Source organism: Thermothelomyces thermophilus, chromosome 2 (assembly GCF_000226095.1).
Source record: "Thermothelomyces thermophilus ATCC 42464 chromosome 2, complete sequence".
Taxonomy (NCBI): Eukaryota; Fungi; Ascomycota; class Sordariomycetes; order Sordariales; family Chaetomiaceae; genus Thermothelomyces; species Thermothelomyces thermophilus.
The window spans coordinates 2,787,612-2,798,932 of record NC_016473.1 but is presented as its reverse complement, the minus strand read 5'-3'; the positions used below and the strand labels follow the sequence as shown (position 1 = coordinate 2,798,932).

The 11,321-nt window shown below is 57.8% G+C and overlaps 4 protein-coding genes across 4 annotated transcripts; 2 read left to right on the top strand and 2 right to left on the bottom strand.

Moving 5' to 3' along the window:
- Positions 1-154: 154 nt before the first annotated feature.
- On the top strand, positions 155-4,877 carry MYCTH_2125469 (uncharacterized protein; the record flags this gene model as incomplete). The annotated part of the gene is made up of 6 exons (XM_003661694.1): positions 155-171; positions 1,220-1,335; positions 1,395-2,564; positions 2,618-4,594; positions 4,697-4,771; positions 4,843-4,877. The coding sequence occupies 6 exons, from the start codon at positions 155-157 to the stop codon at positions 4,875-4,877; spliced, it is 3,390 nt and encodes a 1,129-aa protein (XP_003661742.1).
- Positions 4,878-5,117: 240 nt separating this feature from the next.
- MYCTH_2314662 (uncharacterized protein) lies at positions 5,118-6,408 on the bottom strand. The gene is made up of 7 exons (XM_003661693.1): positions 6,316-6,408; positions 6,228-6,248; positions 6,143-6,149; positions 5,999-6,076; positions 5,896-5,938; positions 5,617-5,775; positions 5,118-5,503 (listed from the first exon to the last, which is right to left on the bottom strand). Exons 1-7 carry the CDS (start codon positions 6,364-6,366, stop codon positions 5,455-5,457), a joined length of 408 nt encoding a protein of 135 aa, XP_003661741.1. The 5' UTR covers positions 6,367-6,408; the 3' UTR covers positions 5,118-5,454.
- A 232-nt stretch (positions 6,409-6,640) lies between these two features.
- Positions 6,641-8,741, top strand: MYCTH_2301522 (uncharacterized protein). Its single transcript, XM_003661692.1, has 2 exons — positions 6,641-7,047; positions 7,101-8,741. Exons 1-2 carry the CDS (start codon positions 6,811-6,813, stop codon positions 8,361-8,363), a joined length of 1,500 nt encoding a protein of 499 aa, XP_003661740.1. The 5' UTR covers positions 6,641-6,810; the 3' UTR covers positions 8,364-8,741.
- Positions 8,742-9,267: 526 nt separating this feature from the next.
- On the bottom strand, positions 9,268-10,855 carry MYCTH_2301521 (uncharacterized protein). Its single transcript, XM_003661691.1, has one exon. It carries the CDS (start codon positions 10,470-10,472, stop codon positions 9,645-9,647), a length of 828 nt encoding a protein of 275 aa, XP_003661739.1. The 5' UTR covers positions 10,473-10,855; the 3' UTR covers positions 9,268-9,644.
- Between the last annotated feature and the right edge of the window lie 466 nt (positions 10,856-11,321).

The following is an 11,321-nucleotide window of genomic DNA, read 5'->3' as shown; positions in this document are numbered from 1 at the left end:
GCTAAGCATTGTACTTGGGAAAGCGACTCTTGATCCTCGCTGGGTTTTACAGAGTAATTCGCACACTACAGAGTACACTACAGACGGTATTTGTCAAGAGTATCCTTTTTTGGCCTCGTGGCTCAGGCGATCAGACATGGCCTGAAATCAAGCCATGGTGGCCCTGCCCAAGTGATGAAAGGGGTTAATAAATAATATACACGGAGTAAACTGAGGTGGCAGCATCAGTATGTACTCTACAGATTACATACATAATTACAAGTTAACCACCGTGGGAGCGTCGGCATCGCCAGACGTGTGCGGAATCCATGCGCAAACCGTGTACGGTGAATGTTTACTATATTGTGCAAGAGCAGGTCACAGTATGGCATGTATTGTACTCCGTAGCGAAATCCGTATCGCCGAACCTTCAATGAACCCGTGGTGTGACCACGGCGTCGTCTTGGTGTTGGTTAGGGTGGAGCCACTGCAAACCAGGTGAGTACGGACTACACTAGCACCGGCGGCAGCAGTTGGAGAAATCCCTAACTCCACCAATGCCCCACCCCCGCATTTTGACCCGCAATTTGCCAGGTTCGAGGGCTGTTGCATTGTCGAGATCTTGGCCAAACTCGGGAGCCAGAAGAACCCCACGCGGCAGCGCTCCCATCACCTGTTCAGTCACTGACCAACCCCTCATTCAACCGTGTGAAGGGCACCTCTTCCGCCGCTCTTTTAGCCCCGAAGCTTATTGTAACCGCCTGGTCATGGGTTGAGACGAAACCCCGCACGGCACGGGAAGGGAGGGGGTTTCGAAGGTTCAGTTTCGCCCCGACCCCGACGCTGACGACAAGCCGATCAAAACACAGGAAGCACGGGCTGCACCGCCCAAATTCTCCTCCCCTCTCATCCAGACGTGTGCTTTTTTTTCTTCCTTTACAAACACTTATTCCCGTGACATTTCCTATATGTCTCAACATTTGCCGTTGTTCCACAATCTTTCGCAGGTGGCACGACCTAATAATGTCTGACCTCTGCAAGCCAAGGTACTGATGTCGTGTGCACAGGAGCCGTGACAACAGAAAGAACCGCAGCAGTTCTCAATTACATCTGTTTCCACTCTGTTTTCCTAGGAGAATTTTCCAGATCAACGGCCCTGTCGGCATCGTTGGTCGTCAACTCGTCCACGCATGTGAACCCATGACTGTGTAACCATCATTGGTTTGCCTCGACCGCGTAGGCGCTCGCGGGTAGCCACGATGTCTCAGTCCCTGCTTTGGCCCCTCGCGGCCAGCAACACTCGCGGCCTGTCCAGAGTTTCCAGACGTGTCCCTCTCCAGACGGCCGCTCGTTTTGGTGAGCAATCCCGCGCCTGGGCCCCAACCAGTGACCTGGAGTCCTAATCCTGCGTACAGTTCCCGGTCCTCTTCCCCTGGCCGCCGTTGTTTGGTGCCAGAGAGCACGGCACGCTACGCGCCGAAAGGAGCAGCCGAAGAATGCCGGCCTGGCGCTCACCGTTCCAAAGGTACAGGCTCTGCAAGTCGTCCGCCATGCTTCGGTTTCGTCCACGATCCCAGCCCGGCCGCCTCAGCGCGGACTGGCAGCTTACTCGACCGAGACGACGATCGTGACAACTCCTTATGCAAAGCTCTCCGTCGGCGTTCCCCGGGAGACGTACCCGAATGAACGCCGGGTGGCAGTGACGCCGCAAAATGTCGCCTTACTTCTCAAGAAGGGGTTTGCGAAGGTGCTTGTCGAGAGAGGCGCCGGTGCTCAGGCCGATTTCCCCGACGACGCCTATGCCGCCGCTGGAGCTACCCTGGTCGACGAGGCCTCTGCTGTCTGGAGAGAAGCAGACATTGTGCTCAAGGTGCGAGGGCCCAGCACCGCCGAGGCCGAGGCCGCCAAGGAGGGGCAGACCATTATCAGCTTCCTCCAGCCGCTGCAGAACAAAGCACTGGTGGAGAAGCTTGCTGCTCGAAAGGCCACCGTGTTTGCCATGGACATGATTCCGCGCATCTCCCGTGCCCAGGTCTTTGACGCGCTGAGCAGCATGGCCAACATTGCTGGCTACAAAGCCGTGCTCGAGGCGTCCAACAACTTCGGTCGCTTCCTCACGGGCCAGGTTACGGCCGCCGGCAAGATCCCGCCTGGAAAGGTCCTGGTCATCGGCGCTGGCGTCGCCGGGCTCAGTGCGATCGCTACTGCCAGGAGGCTCGGTGCGATCGTGCGTGGTTTCGACACCCGATCCGCTGCCCGCGAACAGGTCCAGTCCCTCGGCGCCGAGTTCATCGAGGTCGACATACAGGAGGAAGGGTCCGGTGCCGGTGGCTATGCTAAGGAGATGTCCAAGGAATTCATCGAGGCCGAGATGAAACTCTTCACCGAGCAAGCAAAGGACGTCGACATCATCATCACCACCGCCCTCATTCCCGGAAGGCCGGCGCCGAAGCTGATCACCAAGGCTATGCTCGAGAACATGAGGCCCGGATCGGTCGTCGTGGATCTCGCGGCCGAAGCGGGCGGCAACTGTGAACTGACCCAGCCAGGCCGGCTGATCACCTACAAGGACGTCAAGATTATCGGTGAGTCTGTCCGCCCATCGCTTCCTTGTCGTGTCTGACATCTATCTTCCCAGGCTACACCGATCTTCCCTCGAGGCTGCCGACGCAATCGTCCACTCTCTACTCGAACAATATCACCAAGTTTCTCTTGTCCATGGCCCCAAAAGAGAAAGAGTTTGGCATCGACCTAGCCGACGAGGTCGTCCGTGGCGCCATCGTGACCCGGAACGGAGAGATCCTCCCGCCTGCACCTCGCCCAACCCCACCACCTGCCCCTGCTGCTGCCCCCGCTGCAGCAAAGGAGGCCGAAGTCGTCGCCCCGACGCCGTTCCAGAAGGCCGCCCGTGAGGTGTCTGTGGTGACTGGCGGCATGGGCGCGGCTCTTGCCCTGGGCAAGTTCACCGGCCCGCTGTTCATGAGCAACGCCTTTACCTTCGCCCTGGCCTCGCTCATCGGCTACCGCGTCGTCTGGGGCGTCGTCCCGGCTCTGCACTCCCCGCTCATGAGCGTCACCAACGCCATATCCGGAATGGTAGGCGTCGGCGGCTTGTTCATCCTGGGCGGAGGATACCTTCCGGAGACCGTGCCCCAGCTCTTTGGTGCCGCTTCGGTCCTCTTAGCCTTCGTCAATGTCGCAGGCGGGTTTGTGATCACGAAGCGCATGCTCGACATGTTCCGGCGCCCCACCGACCCTCCGGAGTACCCGTGGCTGTACGCCATCCCGGGCGTCCTCTTTGGCGGTGGCTTTCTGGCGGCTGCCTCGACCGGCGCGGCCGGACTTGTTCAGGCTGGTTATCTCGTGAGCTCGGTCCTCTGCATCGCCTCCATCTCTGGCCTGGCGTCCCAGGCGACCGCTCGCATGGGTAACATGCTGGGCATGCTCGGCGTTGGATCCGGCGTCCTGGCCTCTCTCCTCGCGGTTGGCTTCTCCCCCGAAGTCTTGACGCAGTTTGCCGGTCTGGCCGCCATCGGCAGCATCCTCGGCCTCTTGATCGGCAAGCGCATCACTCCCACCGATCTCCCCCAAACAGTCGCAGCCTTGCACTCCGTTGTCGGGCTTGCCGCCGTCTTGACCAGCATCGGGAGTGTGATGGCAGACCTGGCGCACGCGTCCACCCTCCATCTCGTCACCGCTTACCTGGGCGTCCTCATCGGCGGCATCACCTTCACCGGCTCCATCGTCGCCTTCCTCAAGCTCGCCGGCAAGATGTCTTCCAAGCCGCTGGTGCTGCCTGGTCGGCACGCCATCAATTCTGGCCTGCTTGCGACCAATGTCGCGACCATGGGCGCCTTTTTGACCGCGGCCCCTGGCTCCCCGCTCATCGCGGCCGGCGCCCTCGCGGCCAACACGGCCCTGTCCTTCCTCAAAGGCTACACCACCACCGCGGCCATCGGCGGCGCCGACATGCCCGTGGTCATCACCGTGCTCAACGCCTACAGCGGCTTCGCCCTCGTCGCCGAGGGGTTCATGCTCGACAACCCGCTCCTCACGACGGTGGGCGCGCTCATCGGCGTGTCGGGCTCCATCCTGTCGTACATCATGTGCGTCGCCATGAACCGCTCGCTCGTCAACGTCCTCTTTGGCGGCATCTCGGCGCCGGCCGCGAGCGACTACAAGGTCGAGGGCGCCATCACGCAGACCAACGTCGAGGACACGGCCGAGGCCCTGATCAACGCCGAGTCGGTCATCATCGTCGTCGGCTACGGCATGGCCGTGGCCAAGGCGCAGTACGCCATCTCGGACATCACGCGCATGCTGCGCTCCAGGGGCGTCAACGTCCGCTTCGCCATCCACCCCGTCGCCGGGCGCATGCCCGGCCAGTGCAACGTGCTGCTGGCCGAGGCCAGCGTGCCGTACGACATCGTGCTCGAGATGGACGAGATCAATGACGACTTTGGCGATACCGACGTCACCCTGGTCATTGGCGCCAACGACACGGTCAACCCGATCGCCTTGGAGCCTGGCAGCCCGATCGCCGGCATGCCGGTGCTGCACGCTTGGAAGAGCAAGCAGGTCGTGGTCATGAAGCGGGGGATGGCGAGTGGTTACGGTAAGTATCTCCTAGAAAAAGAAAAAAGAGCCATTTGGTTTTTTTTTTTTTTGCCGAGTAGCTTCGCGTTTGCTTGTTAATTGTTTGCTAACGTGTGCGCAGCCGACGTGCCCAACCCGATGTTCTACATGCCCGGCACGAGAATGCTGTTTGGAGATGCCAGGGTGACGACCGAGGGTAAGTCTGAGAGGCTTGCTAGGACCTCTTTTGAAGGGACACGACGCTGATACATTTTGACCTGTCTGCAGCCATCAAAGCCGCCATCGAAGCTCGACTCAAGTGAAAAGAGGTAGGCTAGTATATATGGTTCCAGCATACATATACGTGCCCGTTCTGTTTGTCGAATCTCGTTGCTAGATAAGAGTGGTACCAAGGTGGATGCGTCTGCTGGCATTTTCAAGCACCCCGCAAGAGTAGACAAGGCTCGGCAACCCGTTTTCCTGCGTTTGTGGGTTGTTCCATTCAGATGTTACCTGTTGGCGACACTTGTTTCTTCTTGTTGGGAATGATTTCTAGCTTTCCTGGCCTTTGGATATAGTCGATGATTTGGATATTTATTCCCGTGAGAAGTTACCTTGAGAAATCAGGCAAGACGTGTTCAACAACGGCTCGTGTTTGCATCCCCATTTGACGACATACCATGGCACAGAGTCAGACTAGGCATAGCGCCGAGTCCAAATTCTTGCCGCCTCGGCTCAAAGCACAAGGAGTTGGTCCGTCCATGGACGGTCAAACGAGATATTCCGTTGTCCTCACGCCTCGCAGAGCCGCAAGGTGCGGCAACTGAACCTCGATCTCTTCACAGTCCGTATATACATTGCCTTTTCTCCCCCCCTTCCAGCCCCGCTTCCACTCCCTGCTTACCTAGGGGCAGCGACAGGCTCCCACGACTGGATCTTGGGCTTGGTCCTGTTTCCCGGTCAGCCTTTTTCGTCCTGAGCATATCACCCCTCTCGGGTCCGTTTTCGCGGATTACGAGTCTTGCTTGAAAAGAGGGGGGGGGGGGGGAGGGGGGAACGAACGTGTTGTAAGTCTTGAACGCGCCGCGGCTCAGAGTCCAGTTGGGAACGTGTTCCTTGGGGTTCCAGGGCCGGTCGCCCGTGGCCTTGATGGGGTCCTGATTGGGCGGGGTGTCGATGGCGTACGAGATCCAGGCGTGCCACAGAGGCTCGATGTGGCCACTGCCATCTTGTCAGCCAACTGATCCTTGCTCGCCGGAAACGAACCACTGTCGGAGGAGCGCCGAAGGCGGGGGGGGCGCGCGTTTGTGTCTGCGGCAGGGTGAAGAGACAAAAACGTACGCATCATAGTCGTGCTTGGCGTAGTCGACCCATCTCGTGCGGACTGGTTAAACGGTGAGCATGTCAAATTACGGCATGATCAATTGATGGTCGGGTGACGAACGCGGCAGCTCGTCCTTGTTCTCGTAGAACTTGTTGCCGAACTTGTCGGTGCCGATCAAGGTGCCGGCCTTGGTGTCGCCTATACCCCGTCGTCAGTTCGCCGTCCACCGGCTCGTAGCACACGCGTTCCATGCCCCGGTCGTACCGATGTACTGTCGTCGAGAAGCGGGTGGGAGTCAGTCGTGGTAATCGTGGCGGAGAGGTCGGCGCGGGGGAGGACGGGAGCTTACGTTGAGTTGATGCCAGTATTCCTGCGGTCGCGCACGGTCAGCGTTCTGTTACGGTTCTCGTGGGCTGTCAGCAATGGCAAATGCAAACCTTCAGGCCAATCTTGCGCAGATTGCCCAGGGTTCTTGTGATGGTCGACATGGTTGCTGCGGCGGGCCAATTGACCAGTGGCGCGGGAGAGCTGTGAGGTTCAATTCGAGCACTCTTGAGTCGGATGCCGTTGAGGGCCAAGATGGGAGCGGCCGACGCAACTGTGTGGGGCTCCACGGAAAAGTCCGGCCCAATCACCAAGCTCGCAGATACCCTGGGCGCCAAGGCCCGCCTGTCCCCTGTTCGATGCGACTTTGGGGGTGGAAAGTCCAAGTCCCGGTTGCCCTCGGCGCGTTTCAAGGTCCAAATCTCTTTAAATTTGGGAGGACGCTTTCTTCAGCAGTTTCTCGGCAACCGCACTTCCCCCCCCGCCCCCGGCTTCCGTTCCCCGCGGCGATGCTGGCCAGGAGCGCTTCACGATGCTCCGGTAAACTTAGGGCCCCGGTTTCACGGCCGTTGTTGCGCTTCGCACGGCCACAATGTCGGCGCTTCTCGATGCCTGCAACCGGGCCGACGACGCCGGGGTCTCCGCCAGTGTCAAGCACGGGGATGCTGGCGCCGTTCGTCGGGGAGCTAGACAGGATAGCTCCTTCGTTCAGGATCAATGGCGCCCAGATCCAGGTTCTGCAGTCGCCGGCCGAGTTCTACGAGACCCTCAAGGCCAAGATTCGCAGTGCCGAGAGGCGCATCTTCTTGTCGACGTTGTACATTGGCAAGTCGGAGAAGGAACTGGTTTGTGTTCGCCACGGGCCCAACCAGCTTCAACACGCGGCTGACTTGCCCAGATCGCCACCCTGCGAGAAGCTCTGCGCGCGAAGCCCGAGCTTCGGCTCAGCATCTTGACCGACGCCCTGCGGGGAACCCGCGAAGCCCCGAGTCCGTCATGCGCGTCGTTGTTAGCCCCTCTAGTCGCCGAGTTCGGCCCCGACCGAGTAGAGATCCGTATGTACCACACGCCGAACCTCACCGGTCTGAGGAAGAAGTACGTTCCGAAGCGGATCAATGAAGGCTGGGGTCTGCAGCATATGAAGCTGTACGGTTTCGATGATGAGATAATCCTCTCGGGCGCCAACTTATCCGGCGACTACTTCACGAACCGCCAAGACCGTTACCACCTATTCTCCTCCAAGGATGTTACCGAGTACTTCGCCAGTCTTCAAGATGCCGTCTCGTCGCTGAGTTTCCTGGTCCAGCCATCCCAATCGCAGGCGGGCTTCGAATTGGTATGGCCGGAAGACAACGTCGCCCCATCGCCCCTTCAAGACCCTAAGCAGTTCGTCAAGGAGTCGACCTCTCTCTTGGCTGGACTTATCTCGCCCAAGATGGCGCCCCTGACTTCTCACGACGCCACTCCGTTGGAGAAGAGGGACACCTCGGTCTATCTGCTGTCTCAATTCTCGCAGCTGCTGTTGCCAGACACATCAACCGAGCTCCCTGCGGTTACGCACGTGCTGAAAACGCTGGCTCTACCCCAATACGCCGACTCGTCATGGACATTCACTGCAGGCTACTTCAACCCTGAGCCGTCACTTACCCAGTTGTTGCTTTCCACCCAATCCCATAACAATACCGTCATCACCGCGTCGCCATATGCCAACGGCTTCTACAAGTCACCAGGTGTATCCGGGCTTCTCCCCGACGCCTACACTCTGCTTGCGCGTCGATTCGTCCACGCCGTCCACCAGCACCAGCGTGAGGATTCGACAGTCCTTCGGGAATGGCGAAAAGGCACCGTCGGTGAGCCAGGTGGCTGGACCTACCACGCCAAGGGACTGTGGGTAACCCTGCCTGGGAATAAGGACCCGTCCATCAGCCTGATTGGGAGCTCCAACTACACGAAGCGGAGCTACTCGCTCGACCTGGAAGCCAACGCCATGATTGTTACAGAGAACGAGGGGCTGAAGAAGCGCCTTGGCGAGGAGCAACGGTGGCTGCAAGAGCATACGAGCATTGTCACGAGGGATGACTTTGCCAAGGCCGACAGGCGGGTGGGAATCAAGGTCCGCATTGCCATGACGATCGTGCAGCTTCTGGGCGGTGCACTTTGACCACCACAGGTTCAGTATGGAACCTTCATCAACAGTACCACGGACTGAGTATTATCCCAACCGAAACAGTCGGAGTAGCGATTGGAAAGAGGGGATTGTAGAAATATTGTAACACCATGAACATAGAGGATTATACCCATGGATTCGTCAACCTACGCCGTACAGTTATGAGTTGGATATAATAAATACGGGCTGGCTCCTCGTGTGTGGCCAGGGATTCCCCTTGTCTATCAAGCCTCTTTGAATAGCTCTCGAACAATAATAGCATTGGCAATAGCACGCTCAAATATAGCCAAAGGGCCTTGGCCACGAGTGTCGATCCTGTCTCTTAGGGGCACACGGGAGCGATCATCAAAGCCCTCCTTGACTTCACCAACAGTACGAGCAGTAATTACTGGCCCTCATGAAGGTGTTCGATATCCCGATCCGGACATGGAATGCATGTGATGCAGCTGGTTGAATGCGGGCCGGAATGGCCTTCCGCCCCCCGCCCCCCTTTTGTGATGATATTTGAAGCGCCGGGTGGGAGTTTCTCTCCTCTAACGCCCTCTCTTAACGCCCTACTAGAGAGGGCTGATTGTGCCTCTGTACGACCACAGGCACCTCTGTGCGCCGGACTCTACCTACTTGTCTTGATTAGAAGGGGAAAGAAATATATTTTGGATTTGATTTTGTTGATTCAACACTCTTCTTTCTTGTTTCGGCTCTTGTTACGTGCGCATGGAGTTGACTCTGTGTCTGACGCGCCGGTTTGATTCCAATGCTCCCTATTATTATTCTTATAGTTATCTGCTAATAGTGCATTTAGATGTGTCGACGATTGCTGTCCGGCAATAACTGGGCTCACGCATATGTCGTCGGTATTATATATGTCATCGCTCTGAATGTGGCCTGGGTTGTTTCCATTATCTGCCACCATGTTTAGCTCAAGGGTATCGAAATTGAGCATGATTCTGAGCATGATTTTTCGAGAAGAGAGACACTTTTCTTGATTCTGAGGCCACAAATGAGGCACGACGAATCTTGCATTTGAATAACAGACTCAGAATGAGCTTCTGAAAGGAGAACAGCTAATAGCTATCTAAGAAGAGGCGCGAGCCTGACGTGATGCAAACAAACTTCGTCGAGAATGCTAGAGAAAGCCGCGGCGTCGAATGCTTAATTAATACAATTAAGAGCTTGGCCGCTCGGATATCATTTCCGATCTCCCCACCTCCCCCTATCGTACACCGTCAACGCTTGCTAATGCTACAAAAAAAAAACTGAATGACAAGAAAGGATCTACTGCGATTTGAAAGCCTCGAATATGCTGCCGATGCTGGGCATCGGCTTGAGACTTCGTCCGCCCGAGAAACTAGGGGTCCGTATCGGGGAAGGCTCGAGTAGGTCAAGGCCAGGAGTGCTGGGTTCGGACTCGATCTCGGCGAACGGCGAATGCGAGAAGCCAAAGAGCGGTGTTGTGGGCGATGGGGTGGCGGTGGTGGACGGTGAAGCGGGCGAGACTGGTGTCTCGTTGAAGAAGGCAAGGAGGAGCTGATGAAGTTCGGCTGTGGCGGTCGGGGAGAGGATCATGGGTCGGCTGATCCTCTTGTACGAACGAGGCCGGGGCGCTGGTGGTGGCCCCGAGGAGGTCTTGGGGCTTTCGGCTGACCCAGGCGGAGGGATTGTCGGCAATGGGTGATGGGGGGAGGGTGGTCGGTCAATGACGGGGGACACTGCCGGCGGCGTGGGCGGCGACAACGGCGGTGGCGGCGGCGACGACGATGCCGCCCGTTCCTGCGGGACTGGCGGCGGCTGGAAAGCGGGTGTCTTGGACCGAGCCCGTTGTTCGGGCACGGCCGAGATCCTTGAAGAGACTCTCTTGCTGTGACGTCGCTCGAGCTCGGCCTCCAGCGTCCTCATTGGAGACGGGGAGCGGCAGGACTTCCTCCTGGATTTGCTCGCATGTTGCTCGAAGAGCTGAATGGCTTCTGATACAGGAACATTGCTCGAGGTGGTGTGGTTCAAGTCGTCGAGAAGGAGGGCGATCTGGCTCTCCTCGAGATCTGCCAGCAGATCAATGACCCGGTCGACGGACGACCGCTTGCGGTGGTGGCCTTTGGTGGGCATTGCGACGGTAACCGATGGTGCAGCACGGGCGCAGAGGAAGGACCGGGAACGAGCGGATGGGCCGGTGCTTGCACAACGGTGCGAGGGATTTGGTGGCGCGTCGTGTGCTGTGTGGGAGATAAAGAGCGGACCAAACTGCTCACGAAGAGCTCGCTGTTGACGAAGGAAACAATTATGTACAAGGTCGAAAATTGGGAGGTGCCTGCAGAAATGAAAGATGCCCAGAAACGCGCTCTGGGGTCGCGCAACCCCCAATGCATGACCGTGGGGAGGTCCACCCTCGGACAGGGGCAGCTCATCCCCCCCAAAAGGTCGCTAGCGTCAGAGCTTCCTAGCTAGCGTCAGAGCTTCCTTGGCCCAGGGGGTCGGGTGCCATGGCAAACAACCCGAGACCAGACAGGCGGGTCATCGAATTCTCGCCCAGTTTCTTGCGTAACCTCATTTGAGAATTGACGGCACCTGAACTTCTTGCAGTACTCTGGAGAGCCAAATACTTTATGATCTTATAGCCCTTGAGTGCCTGTAATCCCGACACGGTTGTCGCTGTCTAGTTAACGGCAATCACCAAGGACGCCGAAGTCCAAGAGTATACCGATAAACATCAGTTCGTGATGCGTCGGGGGGACGAACCGGAAATTTTCCAACGTTCCTTGCGCGGTCTTACCCGGCCTTGCTTTGGTGGTCTCACCGAACCGGGCAGCACACCGCACACCATGGCAGCGCTAGCGCGTTTGCTTCGATCGAACCAGACGCATGATAAGAGGTATTGTATGTAATCCGTACATACATCTGTCACCAGTTCGCATTAGTACAGGCCACAAACAGCAGGAAAGTTTTCTGTAAAATATA